This window comes from Gracilinanus agilis, chromosome 5 (genome assembly GCF_016433145.1).
Source record: "Gracilinanus agilis isolate LMUSP501 chromosome 5, AgileGrace, whole genome shotgun sequence".
Taxonomy (NCBI): Eukaryota; Metazoa; Chordata; class Mammalia; order Didelphimorphia; family Didelphidae; genus Gracilinanus; species Gracilinanus agilis.
The window spans coordinates 207,268,206-207,287,303 of NC_058134.1; the positions used below are offsets into that span (position 1 = coordinate 207,268,206).

The following is a 19,098-nucleotide window of genomic DNA, read 5'->3' on the forward strand; positions in this document are numbered from 1 at the left end:
GGAGTATTTTTAAGTCCCTTGTACTTACTGTTCCAGTAATCAAACTTCTTCAGCTTAATCAACAAAGGTACACACCAATTTTTTTTTTTCAGTAACATGAAGGTTAAAAGAAGAGAGATGTCTCTGACCCATTTCTGGTTGCTTAAATAAGTTTCTGTGTAGTTTTGGTGTAGAGAAGGTCATTTAATAATAGTTGCTCCTTAAGATTCTGCTCTTTCCTCAATCAGGTTATCATTTCAGATTTTTGCTGGAACAGATCTAAAGGAACTGGGTACAAAAGGTTGAGCCAGACTCTCATACGCGATAGGAAAAGATGCCAATAGAACCAGACACCAGCAAAACCAACAGTCTGCATTAGCAAATTAGATGGCAGCCTTCCAGTACAACCAGAAATGGGCCAGAGACACTTGTAAGCTTCCATGTCCTCATACAGCAAGAGCAGAGGAATCCCCAAAGAAAACCCCAAGGTGGGGACTTTGGAAGCCTCAGAGTATAGCAGGAACTAGTATAGGACAGTAGTCTTTAGACTGGGATAGCATAGGAACTTAAGTTCCCTAACTGTATCTTGAAATACCATTGAGGAGCCTGAAGAACTGAATTCTGAACCTCAGAGATCCTTTGGTGGAATGGAAGTCAGGACAGATCCCAGATGATCTGGAATGAGGACCAGCAGGGCTGACTACCTTATACACAGCAGGGAAGAAAACCTGGCCATGGGACAAAGTTCCAAATCAGTAATGAAGGCTAGAGAAATGGATGAACACAAAGGCCTACTTACTTGCTGGGAACCAGGATTTAACTTATAAAAAAAAAAGCCTTGTATGGTATATTTGAAGTAATCATGAGAACTGTCCATGGATACCTAATAGATATTAGAACCAGAGGGCAAAGTAAAATAGAAAGAATCCATGGATCATCTCCTAAAAGAAACCTCAAAAGGAAAAATTTTATTAATGTCGTTGCCAAAATCCAGAGCTCTAATTAAAAAAAAAAAAATACTACAGGGATCCAGAAAGCAGTTCAAGTGGCAGGGAATGACAGAATCCCACAAGATCTGATAGGTTGTGTAATAAACAAGAAGAGATTTTGGAATACAGTTTTACAAAAGGCAAAAAAAAAGACTTGCCCTGAAGAGGTAAATATAATCCTACCAGGAAAAAAAAATAGATCTTTAATGAAATAGAAGATTTTTAAGCATTTCTGATGAAAAGCTGAGTAGGAACTTTGAAATACAAATACAAGAATATAATACTATACTCTTATTCTACCCTTAAAGTTCCCTTCTTCATTCATGAGTCTTCTGGAATCTCCATTTTGGAAAAAGGACTCGATACCTTTCTTCACTTTTTGGACTTTGTTATTATGTCCTTATATTAGTACCTTTTTCAGCCTCTCCTGCTTTCCAGCTTCCTTTTATGTGTTGTCTTCCCCTAGTAGAATATTGGAATAGTATAGTGCCTACTATGTGCCAGATGCTTTGTTAAGTGCTTATATCTCATTTGATGGAAGTTCATCAAGGGCAGGAACTATCTTTTTGCTTGTATTTGTATTCCCAATGCTTAACACTGTGCTTGGCACATCATAAGTATTTAATGCTTGTCATTGTAGAACTATAAACCTAAATAGAGAAACATTAACTGCTCATAGGTAGTGTGAGCCATGTAATAAAATGACCATACATTTAAATTAATTTGCTTATTCAAGTGCTATACCAATCATCTACCTAAAGAATATAGGTCAAGAAAAAAATTTTTAATTTTATTTAGAGGAACAAAAGATCAAGAACTGAAAGGGCAATAATGAAAAAATTTGGAAAGAAGTAGGTCTATCAGTATTATAGAGCTGTAGTCATTAAAATAATTTGTTATTGGCTAATAAAAAGAGGCCAATTAGTGGAATTATGTATACAACATTCAGAAGGCAATCAGACACCAAAAACAGTGTTTGATAATCCCTAACACCTCAATTACTGGTGGAAGATTCTGTTTGACAAGAATTGTTAGGAAAATTGGACAGTAGTCTTATCAAAATTAGGTTTAAACCAACACTTCTCACCAAATAATAAGCTCAGCTCCAAATGGATTCAAGAGACTGAAATATAAATGTTAACATCATAAATTAGAGAAGCAAGGAAGAAATTATTTTTTTCCGGCTATGGATAGGAAAAGAGTTCCTGACTAAACAAATAATAGAGAGGATTGCAAATTTAAAAGGGACAGTTTTTATTTTATAAAAAATTTTAAGGTTTTTGTACAAACAAATCTAACGTAGTAAAAAGTAGAAGGGGAAAAAAAATCTTTGCAACAAATTGCTCTGATAAAGTTCCAAGACATATACACAGAAATTATTCATATATATACGTGTAAATAATAGGCATTCCCCAATGGATAAATGATAAATTACATTAGTAAGTGCTCTCAAATCACTAACAATTAGAGGCCTGTAAATTAAAGCAACTTGAGATTCCATTTCACCTATCAGACTTGCCAAATACAACAAAAGAGTTTATGTGGGGGAAAAAGATACAATAGTTGGTGGAACTGTGAATCTTTCTGAAAAGCAGTTTGGAATTTATCTCAAAAAGTTATCAAAATGTATATACCCCATTATATAACTATATCATTACTAGGCGTATATCTCAGAGAAAGAGAAAAAGGATCTATAGGTACAGAAATATTCATGCAACAGGGCCCAGTTATCCTTGGGAATATATTCCAAGGCCTACTATGGATGTCTAAAACCTGTGATATAAGTGAAGATCTGCTGTCCTTTTATATGACATGATTTTCTTATACATACTTATGTATATTAAAATTTAATTGATAAACACAATAAGAATACTGATGTGAAACACAGTAATAATAAAGTACATTGTACCCTATTATGCAGTATTACATAGTACTGTGCTCTCTCTTCCTGTTCCTCCCCCTTGGCATTATGTAGCCTCTCCTCCCTACCTCCCAAAAGAGAAAAAAACCCAAAAACCTGTCAAGTGAAAGCAAAAGAACTGAAAACTCTCTTAAGCAAAAGTGGAAGAGCTGACACATGCTGAGAGACTGTGGGCCAAGACTTATGTGATCTTTGCCCAATTCCACCCACCTAGGCCACCTACCTGCCTGTCCTGTCTTTCTTTGATCTGATCTGTCTGTGGTTGGTCCTGGTGGTTGACCAAGGGTAATCGAAACTATAGAAAGCAAGACCATGGGTGAGGGTGGGCTGGGGTGACTAATGTAGTAGGAAATTAAAAGGGTATTTACCTGTTGAGGCAAAACATTGTAGCATGTGAATGTAATGGAATATTATCGTAGCATGAGAAATGATGAAATGAACAATTTTAAAGGAAACTGGGAAGACCTTTATGAACTGAGGCCAAGTGAAATGAACAGACCTAGGGAAATAATAGAATAATTTAGAGAGAAACAACTTTGGAAGATTTTAGTTTTCTGAATAACAGATTGAGGAATGATGAGTTCAAAAGAAGGAAAATGAAATACACCATTTGCCTTCTGACAGAGCAGTGATAAACTTAACATGCAGAAAGAGATACTTTAAATATGATTAATGTGTGAATTTGTTTTGCTGTTCTGGACTATGCAGTTATTGAAGAGGGAAAATATTGAAGGCTCAACAAATGAATTAATGGAATGGAATATTATTGTGCCATTAGAAATAATAAAGTGTTGTCACAGAATGCTAAATAGTATTGACGTAAGCAGAACATAACAAGGAAAGCAGCATCACAAAGAAAAATAACTTTTGACAGCTTTTAAAACAATTTAAAAATCAAAGTAATAACCAACCATGCCCTTAGGGGATCTGTGGTGAAACATGCTCTTCACTTTTTGAGAGAGAAGTAGTGAACTCATGATGTAGAGACTTTTTTTTTTATATGACCACTGTATGATTTTGTTTTGCTTGACTATGCTTACTTGATAGAAGTATTCATTTTCCTTTTGTTCTATTTTTGATTTGGGGGTAGAGGAGAAGGGATTTAGCAATAGAGATGTGAAAAAAGAAAGCTATTGAAACATTTTTTAAATGTGTAGAAGAGAGCAGAAGGAAGTACGAAAGGTAAGGTAGACAAGCAGGATAGTTTGGAAAGTAATGGTGAGATTTATTATATATGTATTTTAAAATGCAAACTGTATGAAATGATGCTTCAGGATTTCATTCATGATCTTACTTTCTGTGTGTGTGTGTCTGTGTGTGTGTGTCTGTGTGTATGTGTGTGTAAATTCTCTCTTCCCCTCTTTTCTCTCTTAAGTTCAGAAAAAAAATTAAAGAAATTACTTTCTACTCTACACCATCTATCAATACCATTCATACTTTTGCTTTCCTATTTTGTACTATTAGTCAAGAAACAGGAGGCAAACTTCAAGAAACATCTTGTTGGCTCATTGATTGAAATATGTTTTGAGTAGAGCTAAAATTAAAATATTTTAATTGACTTTTAAGGCTTCTTTTAAGTCCTTGGGAATGTTTTCTGAATTTATTTCAATTTCTGCTTTAGTCAGCTTATTTTTGGAGTTTCTATTTTTAAAAAACTAGTATTTTTTTCTTTAAATAATTGACTAACCTCTAATGAAGAGGAAATTGAAGCAATTATTAGAAGCTGTTTTGCCCAATTATATGACAATAAATATGATAATCTAGGCAAATGTATGAATATTTACAAAAATATAAATTGCCTAGATTAACAGAAGAGGAAATAGAATGCTTAAATAATCCCATCTCAGAAAAAGAAATTGAACAAGCCATCAATGAACTACCCCAAGAAAAAAATCCCCAGGGTGAAATGAATTCACAAGGGAATTCTATCAAACATTTAAAGAACAATTAATCCCAATACTTTAGAACCTATGTAGCAAAATAATCAAAGAAGGAGTTCCTATCAAATTATTTTTGTGACACATATATAGTGTTGATACCTAAGCCAGGAAGTCCAAAAACAGAGAAAGAAAATTACAGACCAATTTCCTTAATGAAGATTGATGCAAAAATCTAGTAAGGAGACTACAGCAATATATCAAAAGGATTATTCACTATGACCAGGTGGGATTTATACCAGGAATGCAAGAATGGTTTAATAGTCGGAAAACCATCAGAATAATTGACCAAATTAATAATCAAACTAATAGAAATCACATGATTATCTCAATAGTTGCAGAAAAGCCTTTGAGAAAATACAACACCCATTCCTATTGAAAATACCAGAAAGTATAGGAATAAAAGGGCCTTTCCTTAAAATAACATACAGTATTTATTTAAAATCATCAGCAGGTATCATCTGCAATGGGGATAAAGTTAGAAGTCTTCCCAATAAGTTTAGGAGTGAAGCAAGAATGCCTAGTATTGCTATTATTATTTAATATTGTGCTAAACATGCTAATTTTAGCAATTAGAAAAGAAAAAGAAATTGAAGAATTTAAAGTAGGTAATAAGGAAACTAAACTATCACTCTTTGCAGGTGATGTGATAGTATACTTAGAGGATCAACTAAAAAACTAGTTGAAATAACTTTTTACAAAGTTGTAGGATACAAAATAAACCCACATAAATCGCCATCATTTCGGTATATTTCTAACACAACTTGGCAGCAAGAATAATTCCACTTAATATCACTAGACAATACAAAATACTTGAGAATCTATTTGCCAAGACAAACGCAGGAGTTATATGAACGCAATTACAAAGCACTTTTTCCCACATATAAAATGAGATCTAAACAATTGGAAAAACATTAATTGCTCATGAACAGGCTGAGCTAATATAATAAAAATGACAATCCTATCTAAATTAACTTACTTATTCAGTGCCATACCGATTAAACTACCAAAAACTATTTTATAGAACTAGAAAAAAATAACAAAATTCATCTGGAAAAACAAAAGGTAAGAATATCAAGGGAACTAATGAAAAAAAATGTGAAGGTTGGTGGTCTAGCAGTACCATATCTTAAATTGTAGTACAAAGTAGTAATCAGAAAAACAATTTACTACTGGCTAAGAAATAGAAGGGCGGAGCAATGGAATAGACTAGGCATAAATGACCTCAGCAATCCTAGTATTTGACAAACCCAAAGAATCCCAGATTTTGGGATAAGAACTCTTTTCTTTGAAAAAACTGCTGGGAAAATTGGAAAACAGTATGGCAAAAATTAGGTTTAGATCAGTATCTCATACCCTATATCAAGATATGGTCAAAATGGGCATATGATTTAAACATAAAGAGTAATATTTAGATTAGGGGAATGTAGAATAGTTTACCTGTCCAATCTGTGGAGAAGGGAAGAATTTATGACCAAACAAGAGATAGGGAACGTCACAAGATGTAAAATGAATAATTTTGAATATATTAAATTAACAAGTCTTTGTACAAACAAAACCAGTGCAACCAAAATTAGAAGGGAAGCAACAAACTGGGAAATTTTTTTTATAACAACTTTCTTTGATAAAGGTCTCACTTCTCAAATATATAAAGAACTAAGTTAAATTTATAGGAATCTAAGTCATTCCCCAATTGATAAATGGTCAAAGGATATGAATAGGCAGTTTTCAGATGAAGAAATCAAAGCTATCAATAATCATATAAAAATGTTCTAAATTGTTCTTAATTATACAAATTAAAAGACTTTTGAGGTACCACCTCATATGCATCAGATAGACCAATATGACAGTAAAGGAAAATAGTAAATGTTGGAGGGAATGTGGCAAAATTGGAACACTAATACATGGCTGGATTTGTGAATTGATCCAGCCATTCTAGACGGCAATTTGGAATTAACCCAAAAGGGCTGTAAAAGAATGCATACCTTTTGATCCAGTAATACTATTACTAGGTCTGTATCCGAAGAGATATTAAAAAAAAAAAAAAAAAAAAAAAAGGATGGGGGTGGAAAGGACCTGTTTGTACAAAAATATTTGTAGCTTTGCTTTTTGTGGTGGCAAAGAATTGGAAACTAAAAGGATGTCCTGCAATTAGGAAATGGCAGAACAAACTGTGGTATATGATGGTGATGGAATACTATTGTACTATAAGGAATGATGAATAGAATGATTTCAGAAAGAGCTGGAAAGACCTACGCGAACTGATGCAGAGTGAAATAAGCAGAACCAGGAGACCATTATACACAGTAATTACAATATTGTTGAACAATCAAATGTGGTAGACTTTGCTACTAACAGTAATACAATGACCTGGGACAATTCTGAGAGACTTATTAAAAAAAAGAATGCTATCTACTTCCAGAGAAAGAACAGTTGGAATAGAAATGCTGATGGAAGCATATGATTTATCACTTGGTTATTTGGGTTTATGATTTTGGGTTTTGGCTTTATAAGATTATTCACTTACAAAAATGAATAATATGGAAATGTTTTACATGATAATGTGTGTATAGCAGAAAAAATGAAAATTAAAAAATAATTGACTAAATTTTTTCTTATAAAGTTATTGCAGGTCACTGATATATGAAATAATTCTAATATTTTGAACACTTGTTTGTAAATCTCTTGACCTTTAAAATAGAAAGCTTATTGTTTGAGTTTAAGTGATTACTGCCTTTGACTCCCTTTCTAGTTTACTTTTTGGTAAACATTAAGTTTCATGCCAGCCAGAGTAGCAAAAGGCTAGATTAAGATAATCAACCTAAACATAGCATAGGGTTCTAGCTTCACATGGATGTTTTTAAAAAAAAAAAAGAAATAAAAAGCAGGATCTTTTAACAAATATCACTTTATATTTGTATAGCTGTTGTTTACGTAGTTAAACACTTCATATACTATCTCACTTAAGATATTGAGTTCTAAGTCCAGGAGCAAGAGATAGAAAGAGAAATTCCATTTAAAATAATTATAGATAATATAAACTATTTTGAATTTTACCTGCTGAGACAAACCTAGGAACTATAATGAATATAGTTGTCAAATCCTACAAAATCAGATCTAAGCAACTGGAAAAATGTTAATTGCTATTGATAGGCTATATCAATATAATAAAAATAATAATTCTGTTTAAATTAATATAGTTATTGGTGCCATACTAATCGGACTCCCCAAAAATTATTTTGTAGAGCAAGAAAAAATAGTAACAAATTTCATCTGGAAGAACAAAAGTTCAAGAATATAAAGGGAATTAATGATAAAAAATGTGAAGAAAGGTGGCCTACCCTTACTAGACCTCAAACAAAGTAGTAATCATCAAAACTATCTGGTAGTAGCTAAGAAATCGAGTGGTAGATTAGTGGACTAGATTAGGTTCATATTATACAGTAGGAAATGATGAAAGTAATCTTGTATTTGATAAATGCAAAGATCCAAACTTTTTTGTTTTGTTTTGTTTTGTTTTGTTTTAAACCCTTGTACTTCGGTGTATTGTCTCATAGGTGGAAGAGTGGTAAGGGTGGGCAATGGGGGTCAAGTGACTTGCCCAGGGTCACACAGCTGGGAAGTGGCTGAGGCTTTGTTTGAACCTAGGACCTCCTGTCTCTAGGCCTGACTCTCACTCCACGGAGCTACCCAGCTGCCCCCCTTAAAGATCCAAACTTTTTTATCACAATTTGATAAAAACTGTTGGAGTGACCAGAAAGTAGTTTGCCAGAAACTAGGTCTGGACCCATGTTGGCAAAGGCATGGCATGCATGCCCCAGCATGCCGGAGGGGTCTGCTTCGTTCCCCATCTCCACTGTGCCTGATGAAAATTTTCACATGCCCCACCCCTCTAACAGCCCAGTTGAGCACTTCCTCTGCTCTCTGGGGTCATGCAGGGTACTCATAGGTGGCTTGAAAGTACATTTTGGATATATGATCTCTAAAAAGTTTGCTGGTCTAGTCCAGCACCCCATACTGTATACCAAAATAAGATAAAAATACACATATAATTTAGATATAAAGGGTGATACCATAAGCAAATTAGGGGAGCATGTTCCCTGTCAGAACTATGAATAAGGGAAGAATTTATGACCAACAGGAGAACAATATGGAATGCCAAAAGGATAATTTTGATTACATTAAATTTAAAAAGTTTTGCACAAAGAAAACCAATGCTGCAGAAAACTGGAGTGAAATTTTTTATAGCAAGTTTCTCTTCTAAAGCTCTCTCAAGAACATAGAGAACTGAGCCAAATTTATAAGGATACAAGTCATTTTCCAATTGAAAAATAGTCAAAAGATATGAACAGGCATTTTTCAGGAGAAGAAATCAAAGCTATCTGTAGTTAAATGAAAAAAAATGCAAATTTTTAGAGAAATACAACTCTGAGATACCCACATAGCAGATTTGTTATGGCAGAAAAGGAAAATGACAAATATTGGAGGGGATATGGGAAAATTGGGGCACTAATGCACTATTTGTGGAGTTGTGAATTGATCTGACCATTCTGGAGAAGAATTTGGAACTGCGCTCAAAATGCTATAAAATGTGCATTCTTTATGATCCAGCACTACCAGGTCTGTATCATAAAGAAATTTTTTAAAAAAGGAAAAGGACCTATATGTACAAAATTATTTATAGCATCTCTTTTTGTGGTGACAAAGAATAGGAAATCTAAGAGGTGTCCATCAATTGGAGAGTGGCTGTTGTGATGGAATACTACTATGCCGATGTGTACTATGATCTGAGAAAACCTGGGAAGACTTACATGAACTGATATAAAGTGAAGTGAAATTATATACAATATAACAGTAGAATTGTAACAATGGTCAAGTGTGAATGACTGAGCTATTTTCAGCAATACAAAGACCCAAGACAATTCAAAAGGACCTATGATTAAAAATGCTGTCTGTTTGCAGAGAAAGAACTGATAGAATCTGAAAGCAAGCCAAAGCGTACTGATTTTTTTTACTTTATTTTTCTTATGAGTTTTTTGGGTCTGTGTTTTCACAATATGACTAATAGGGAAATATGTTTTTATGATAGCAAATTTTTATTCTAAAAATTTAGGTATCTAAATTCTAATTCCAGAAGAGTTGGTAGAGACATAGTGACTACAGTGAGAGCAACAGTGTAGAAAGATGAGGGGATGAGAAAACTAAATAGAACAAATACATTGGTTGTGTGCAATAGTTTTATAATGATAACCCCCCCCCCAAGTTTTTTTAGAAGGTTACATTGTTCAATTTTTATATTAAATTGAACTTATTTGGCTAGAAAATTAAATATGTAGAACACACCAATTGGATAAGAGGGATACTATAATTAAGTAGGATTGATGCTATATCAGGATGGTATTATGGAAAGAACCCTGCATTTATTTGGAGGAAGAAGACCTATGTTGGTTCTGCTATCTATTATCTAGTCTTTTACTACTCTAAATCCTATACCGACATCATATAATTATTGTGCCTTTTATGGAGATAAATTTTGTTTTAACAAAGCAAACATGTAAACCATGAACAAAACAATAAAGTAAACATATGAACCCAGGGAATGTTTTGTGCCTTATGTTTAATAAGTTAGTACTATAATGAAACTTGATTACATATAGAGCTAGAGTTTTGTTGCTGTGTAATAAAGTTTTTTTTGACTCTACTTGTAAAATTCCTAATAATTTCCAAAGTGATTGGACTATTTCATAATTCTCCCAGCAGTGAATCAGTGGGCCTGTTTTTGACAATCTTTTTTGTTGTTGTTGTCGTTGTTGGTCTTTTTGAAGGCCTTGATTCATTCTTCCACCTTCCCCTTTTATTTCTTTTCTCTAGGTTGTGTTTTCTTCCTATGCCTGGGAATCTTCTACATGTTTCGACCAAACATCTCCTTTGTGGCTCCATTACAAGAGAAAGTAGTTTTTGGATTATTCTTCCTGGGAGCTATTCTCTGCCTTTCCTTCTCATGGCTCTTCCACACTGTTTACTGCCACTCAGAAGCAGTTTCCCGCATCTTCTCCAAGTAGGTATCTAAAAAAGCTCTAAGGCAGGGATTCTTAGCTTTGGGTTTATAAATTTGTTCTTTTAAAAAAAATTATATTTGTATTTCTATATAATTGGTTCCCTTTAATCCTATATTTTTATTTTATGCATTTAAAAACATTCTGAGAAGTATAAATATATATATTAGACTGCTAAAGGGATTCCTGATACAAAAAAGGTTAAGAATCGTGCTATAATGCTTAATTAATTACATAGGAATTTCAGTCTCATTTGGCCTAGGGGAATGTATTTAGCGATATTAATACTACTTACTTTAAGGAAGCCACAGTTTCCTCTTAATTATTGCTGATAATTCAGAGCTAGTGGAGCTAATTAGGATTCTGGGATTAAGATTTGTTTTTGGTATTAAACTAAATATTTGTGCTATTCTAGACTGGATTATTCTGGCATTGCCCTCCTGATCATGGGAAGTTTTGTTCCTTGGCTTTATTATTCCTTCTACTGTAATCCACAACCCTGCTTCATCTACTTGATTGTCATCTGTGTGCTGGGGATTGCAGCCATCATTGTCTCCCAGTGGGATATGTTTGCTACCCCTCAGTATCGGGGGGTGAGAGCAGGTAAGGGTATTGTTAGGTTTTTTATTTTATTTTAGCAATTGAAGAACTTTTAATTGAGGAGAAAAGATAATGTGTAAATGATCCTGTACTTTTGTGGTGTCGTATTTAGGAAATTGGTGGTAGCTATATGATGTTCTGAATGGCATGTTCTTCAAATTTTGTAATATGAGGGAGGCCTTTAATTCTCTTCAGGGAAGCTTTTTGGGTGAACTAATTATTGTAAAAACTTAGCTAGAATTTTCTGTGGTACCTCTTCATAACCATTCTGCTTGTCTGAGCTTTACAAAGTGTGTCTCCTTTTCATTACTTCTGCTGCAGAGATAGAAATGATGTACTTTGAGTCATGACTCTTCAATCTGAAGATGATATAGAAAGTTCTTTGGATTCTTTTCTTATAGGTGCTGTACTAGAAGTGAAGCAGAAAGGATTAAAAGGAAGGGTCAAGGTTGGGGAAGGTACTTCCCAACTATGATTTTTTTTTTCTAGTATGAAAACTTGAGAGGAAAACTCTAGCCCAGTGATGGGCAAACTTTTTAAAGAGTGGGCCAACGGAAAGGAAATGCTCATCCTTCAGTCTGTTTCTAAGGCAACTCTTTCAAAGTTTCATTGTATTGTATCCTACTAATTGTATTCGTCAGATTAGGAATAGTGTCAGGCTGCTGGATAGAATATTTCAGGGGGTCGCATCTGGCCCGCAGGCTGTAGTTTGCCCATCATTGCTCTCGTCCATTTGATACAAGTAAGCAGGTTGGCTGTGAAAAGAAAATGGATATCTCACCATTCTCATGTCAAAGGTGTTTCAAGCAAGAAAATGGACAGTGCTTAGTGCTGGTCTCTAAAGCTAGAGGGGGTGCGTGTGCGTGTAATATCAAATATGTACACATTTGGGAGCAACTTCATTGCTAAGAAAAGTTGACTATTTGTATGCAGCATAAAATCCTTACTATAGGCCTCTGACTAGAGAAAACTGTTCAAGAATACCTGGAGTCTCTTTTTAAAAAAAATTAACATGTTGAAATTAAAGGCAAGACATTGGTTGCTTTATTTGCAAGCGATATAGAGGCTGATTAATATTTTTTTGTTAGTATTACTAAGGTTGTGTTTAATAGCATTTCTTTTCCCTTCTTGTTTGTTTCCTTTTAAGGGTACATATCTTTTAAGAAAAAAACTCTTACCCTTCGGTTTAGAATTGATACAAGTATCAGTTCCCTGGCAGAAGAGTGATAAAGGCTAGACAGTTAGGTTTAAGTGATTTGCCCCAGGTAGGAAGTGTCTGAGATAAGATTTGAATACAGGTCCTCTGGACTCCAGGCCTAGCAGTTTATCCCCTGAGGCACATTGAGGAAAGAATTGAAGATGCCACATCAGTTATAAATCAGGATGACCTATGGGGGGAGGGGGGGAAGGGAGGATAATGCATTTGTCCTCTCAGAAACTTATCATCAAAAGGTCATTGAGGGTGTCTAATAAAACAGAAAACCTGGGAAAAAAATTAGGACAACCAGGAAAATAGTGGTGACCTCAACAGAAATAAAAAATTTAGAAGGGAAATAGAGTTTGAGATGCATGTATGGCATCTGAGTAGAGTCAACCAACAGGCAGCTAGAGGTTCCAGGCTGGAGTTTAGGATAAAGATAGTAAGTAGGCACCTGTTAATCATGTGGAAGAAAAACCAAGAGAGAACAATATCACAGAGGCCCAGGGTGAGGAAAGAGTGTGTTGGAGTAAAGTATGGAAGTATTTAAATCCTTAGTGTTTGAATCTTTAGAGGTTGGTCAGGTAGGATGATGGTTGAGAAAAGGTGATCAGATTTGGTTTGGGATTATAGTTCACCCTGGAGAAGGCAAATTCTGTAGAGCTGTGAGATCAGAAGCTTGATTTTAAGAAGTTGAGAAATGGGTGATTTGTTGCAGTGAGATTACTTAATTTTTAGGTGCTTGACTTTGAAAGGGAGGATAGCTTTAAGGGGATAGCTTAAGGGGATAGGACATACAAATGAAAGTTGTTTCAGGCTTTGGGAGACCTAGACACCTTTGTAGGCAAGAGGAAGGAGACTGGGAAGAGGGAGAAGGAAAATGATCTTTGGGGCAAACTCCAGCCAGCAATGTATCATCTTCCAGAGAGCTTTGTTTACACAAACACTAAACAATGAAAAGAATTTGAAATGGAAGGCAGAGGAAGATGTGGAATGTGTAGGACTGAGAATTCCAGAGAAGAGAGTGAGGGAAAGAATTTGCATCTCCATACATGGAAAATCTTGGACAGGGTTATTGTTGGCAACAGGGCATGTTCTTGCAGGACTTTCAGGTCAGCAAATACTTAGTGATTAGATGCCTTAGGGAGAACTAGACTTGTGTGGAGACTCATTCAAGGTAACAGAGGTGAGCCTCAACTATAGTATACCCCACACCTGAAATAAGCGCCTGTCCGCTTAGTGCCTCTGGTGCCCTGCAACTTGATGTCTCTCATGAGTCTGTTCCAGATCTCTTTAGGGGATTCTGGCTTCCCAAAGTGCAGGGTTCATGGATGTCAAAGTGTTTATGCTTCTATTGCTTTCTGTTGTAATTCACATCTTTTATAAAAGAGACTGCTGCTTGAACTTCTCTACCAATGTATTCCAAACTCTTTGAAAATGGACAGGCAATCAGGCAATGCATCACTCAACTGGGAGGAGTATAGTGCACTTTTATTTCTTCTTATAACACAGCTGCACTGCCTTAAAGTAGAGCTTCACAAACCCTTTTTTCTCTTTCTAAAAGGGAAATTAGTATTGTTCTTAGTGTACTTTGGATCTTCTCATTTACAAAGTTGATGTTTCCATGTCAACCCAATGTGTTCCTTATCTTCTCCATGTTTGTGTTGATTTTCCCCCTGTTTGACTCCTTAGGAGTGTTTCTGGGCTTGGGCCTAAGTGGGATCATCCCTACACTGCACTATGTATTTTCGGAGGGATTCCTGAAGGCCGCCACTATTGGACAGATAGGCTGGCTGCTGCTCATGGCCTGCCTGTACATCACTGGAGCTGCACTCTATGCTGCTCGGATCCCAGAGCGCTTCTTTCCTGGAAAGTGTGACATCTGGGTGAGTCCTTGGAACCTGTTAATTTTGATAGCATTGGTCCATGGTAGTAGATAAGGGATGGCTGGATGTGTGCTTGCCTAAACATTTGGATTTTAGACTGTTAAGGAGGCAGCATAATAGAAAAGGATACTAGCCTGGGAATTTTGACCCTTTAGTCAAGCATGCTGTTCCCTAAGCCAGACTCATGCCTCTTTGGGTTCCCATTCTTTAGCTATGAAATAGGGAGAAGTCTAGATGAGAATATGGTAAAGGTGCAGAGGGTTAAAGGTGTGAAGGACATAAAGAATGTTAAAACTGAAGAAGGGCTCTCATCCTTAAGTCCTTTAAAAAAAAATTTTTTTTAAACCCTTACTTTTCTGACTTAGAATTGATGTTAAGTATTGATTTTGAGGCAGAAAGTGATAAAGACTAGGCAAATGGGATGAAATGACTTGGCCAGGGTCACACAGCTAGGCAGTGCTGAGGTTAGATTTGATCCCAGGTTTTTCTGACTCCAGGCCTGAGTCACTTAAATGCTTTTCATTCTTAAGTTTTTGAGAATTGAAGTGCCTGTAATGAATATGAGACCTGGCCACTTGAATGCCATTTCTTGCCAAATTTATAATGTTAAATCTTCATTAAGCCCAGTTTATCAGTCTGTAAAATGAGAGCAATCCTATATTTTGACCCTTAGGTAGTTTAATTGAGATTCATGATTTTGTAATATTTGTCATTGGTGCAAAGGCACTCCCATAGCATGTATGTCATTGAACCTTATAAGTCATGTTTTCCAGACTCCCACAATATGCAAGAGTTTCTTCTGTAGCAGCCCTCTAGGGGAGATGGTCAGTATGTAACCTCAGGAGTGGTTTGTCCATTTAGGAATCATTGGCCATAAAGAACCTCTAAATGCTATGATGATCCCATATATGTACTTTATTTCATTTTTAAGCATAAAGGAATCACCTGAAAAGAAATCTTAGTATTATGTGATTTCTTTAGCTGAGGAAATCCCTTCCCCAACAAAGATTACATGGCCTGTTTTGAATTAATAGATAAATTTTGGGGATTTGCCTGAGGTACATGGAAGTTGACTTATTGAAAGTCACACTAATAAATGTCAGAGGCAAGATTAGAACCCAGGTCTTGTTTTTATAAGGCTAGTTATATATACCCATTATACAGTATATACTATATAAAATCTTGAGTCATTGTTTCCTTGACTTGTGCTAGCAAGAGATTCTGTCAGATGACATGTGGCATTGAGTTGACCCTGACAGATACTCTACTTTGAAGTGTATTAGTGATTTTTGGACCTAACTCTTGTAGATTTTTGCCTTGGCTGCATGAGTGTGTGTGTGTGTGTGTGTGTGTGTGTGTGTGTGTGTGTGTGTGTAAAAGTAGGCAGTGGGAGCTCTGATTCCATCCTCTGTAACTTCAGAAGCATATTTAGAAACAGTCAATGTTTTAAGTTCCTTTACTAAATCTTAATCATACATGGAATTTTGTTTTGTTTTTTCTTCTTTTTGTCTTCAGTTTCACTCCCATCAACTCTTTCACATCTTTGTGGTTGCTGGGGCTTTTGTGCACTTCCATGGTGTCTCAAACCTCCAGGAGTTCCGTTTCATGATTGGTGGGGGCTGCAGTGAGGAGGATGCATTGTAAAACCTACCAGTGTCCCTGGATCATAACCCCAAACCAGGGCCAGCAGCAGCTGTGATCCACACTGACTGGCCATTGATGCAAAACACCAGAAAGAGCCCTGCAACTTTGAGACCCATTTGGGCATCGAGGCTTCCCAGGGGCTGGACATGGTACACGCTAGAGAAGAGAAAAACAAAAATAAATCATACCTCAAAGGATGGAGTGCATCAATTTGGAGAAAAAGAGATACACATTCAAACTTAACTTATTCTTAGGAATCTACAGATTGAGGGCCATGGAGGACCCTTGGCAAACTGGCTTCTGTTCAATGCCATATTTATTTGTAGAAGATGGGGGCATCTTAGTTGGCCGTTCTTCCCTTCCCTCCTCTCCCCTCCCCTCCTCTTCTCCCATTCTTTCCCCTTCTTTCCCCTCCTCTTCTTTCCCCTCTTCTCTTCCTTCCCCACTCCCCTTCCCTTTTTTAAATCAACCACAACTTGGGGTAAACATTTTTATCTTGCTAAGGGGCAGGGGTGTGATTTTAGATGCTCTTTTGGGAAAACAAAGACATTAATGTAAATAAGATTTCTAACTTTCTGTTTAAATAAGAATTTATATAAATGTTTAAAACATGGGGGTGGGGTGGGGAATTTTTGTAAAGAATGAAACATGCAAGTACCACACACTGTTTCAATTTTGCACAAAGGAGACTGAAGTACTCGGTGAGAACCCTATCACAAACAATACATTAATGGTATCAAGGTGCCTCTCTAAAGGCTTGAATACCTCGGGCTATATAATGAGACAGAAGCTTTGGCAGGCCTAGCCCAGTAGTCTAGTGACTACTCTTATACCTGGGATTCTTGGGGCAATGAACTAGAGGGTTATTGTATGTGTCTTTTTAGTGGGAGCAACATGTAAATGGACATGATAGTGTGAAAAGGTCCAGAAGTACCCATCTGCTCAAAGTTTGGATGCCTTTTGTGGGATCCTGCTTTCTTATCTTAGCAGATGCTATAAATGACACTTTAAAGAACTAAAATCACTTATTTGAGAAAGGGTGTTTAGGGCTGCACTCAAGCAATATATGTAAGGGCTGTAGGAGATGATGGGTAGAAAAGCTTTGGATTTAACACTGGGGCAATGTGAGTAATTTCCTGGTAACCTGTCTGATATGTGTGGTATTACTTATCTTTGGATGATGAGCTACATCAGTTTCCTATATCCTTTCTCTAGGAGACACTTAAAAAACCCTTCTATATTGAAATCACTGCTCTAATTCTACCTTTCTTCCCACTGAGAGTGAGTACTTCTCCCTGATGTCTTGGTTGATAGAATAAAGCCAGCCATCAAACCAGGCTTCATCTTGCCCTGGTGCCTCTTATACTCATTTGCATAAGTTGTGAATACCCTTCAATTTATAAAGATGGTTTTTTTTAACCTTTGGCATACTTCCTTTCTTGGGTCCCTTTCTTGAAGAGGAAAATCAGCCATACCATCTTAAATCCAAGTTTAATACCCCACTTTCCCTCCTGGGGAACAACTTGGCCCCTGTCTTCAGTACTTGTTAAGCCTCTATTTTTAGGGGATTATAAGAGGAAGCTTGTTTGGGAGATTGTATAGGATCTTTGGGATAATGTCCTAAAAAGCAATTTGAAAGAGAAAAAAAAATTATTTATGACTCCTCTTCTGGCATGAGTGGTGCCAAGGAGAGTAGTTAAAGTTCTAAGAAACTGGGGCTTCAGTTTCCAAGTAAATTCTGAAGTGACTTGTTTAACAGATAGAAATCTTAAATTAGTTATAACCTTGGGATCATGGGTATTGGAACCAAATGATGAGACACCAAGCATAGCAGCTAGCTTTCTGTATTGATGTTCAGTGAAACAGGAAAGACTCATTTGATAGAAAGTTTTTTTCTGTGTAATTTTGCTCTCCTCTTCCCTTCTGACTCCTGGATCTCTGAAGATGCCTTATATAAAGTGACCAGAAACTGGAGGCCAAGGAGAATGGATCCATGGTAGGACTTGGGAAAGGATTAAAAGTATTTGGTTCTGGGTGAGGTCATTGCCCTGTGTGCCACCAGTTCTGAGCACAGAAAGCTCAGGTGAATGGCATATGTCCTGAGGGGATGAAGAGCAGTATTAATCCCTCTGAGGAAATGGGATCCATCAGGACTAGAGCCACCTGGGAGGAAGCTCAGTCAGTTTCATGGAAGCAACAGTACATGACAGAAGCCTGATAAGTTCTTCTGTAATGCACTTTGGGTTACAGTATAACAGGCCCCTGTATCACATAGTCACTGGTGCCAGTTACCCTGGGCACCTTAAAAGGAGGAAGGTGAGCCTGGTCTGATAGAGCACAAATCCCTGGGGAAAAAAAGTTAAAAACTCTACCTATTCTCAATCCATTGGAAGCTCTCCCTCATTAGGGGATGTGTGTGTGTGTGTGTGTGTGTGTGTGTGTGTGTGTGTGTACATACATATGCATGTGTGTGTATATGTGTGCATTACCAAGAGCCTCCCTGTGCATTTTGTTCTACTGTGCTAGCTGAGAACTCTCACCAGGTTGGCACCTGAATGCCTTACTCTCAGCAATCAGAGGCTTCCTTGCTCTGTGTGAATCTTAATTTAATTTTCTTTTGGTCATAGGTTAGGACCTCTATGGCATCTTTTCCCCATTAAATAGTGGCCTTGTTCAGTATGTCTCCCCCTTACCCCCCTTTAAATTACTGAAGCCACAAAGCACATTCTTGGGGATCATGGAGGGTTGGGGTTCCAAGAACGGCATCTGTGATATTTCCATTCACCATGGGATCTCTCAACTTGCTGTATTCTTAACTTCTGCTAATAAAACAATAAAATGAAAATAGACTCAATCATGCATTCTATATCTTTTTCCTTACTTGTTTG

The 19,098-nt window shown here is 36.3% G+C and overlaps 1 protein-coding gene across 1 annotated transcript in view; it reads left to right on the forward strand.

The window, feature by feature from the left end:
• The window catches only part of ADIPOR2 (adiponectin receptor 2), an 87,580-nt gene extending 68,936 nt beyond the window's left edge, over positions 1-18,644 (forward strand). The window contains exons 5-8 of the mRNA XM_044678428.1: positions 10,698-10,884; positions 11,298-11,485; positions 14,373-14,566; positions 16,082-18,644. Coding sequence (XP_044534363.1) covers positions 10,698-10,884; positions 11,298-11,485; positions 14,373-14,566; positions 16,082-16,210 — 698 coding nt within the window. The 3' untranslated portion in view covers positions 16,211-18,644. The remainder of the gene's footprint in view (positions 1-10,697; positions 10,885-11,297; positions 11,486-14,372; positions 14,567-16,081) is intronic.
• The last annotated feature ends 454 nt before the right edge of the window (positions 18,645-19,098 follow it).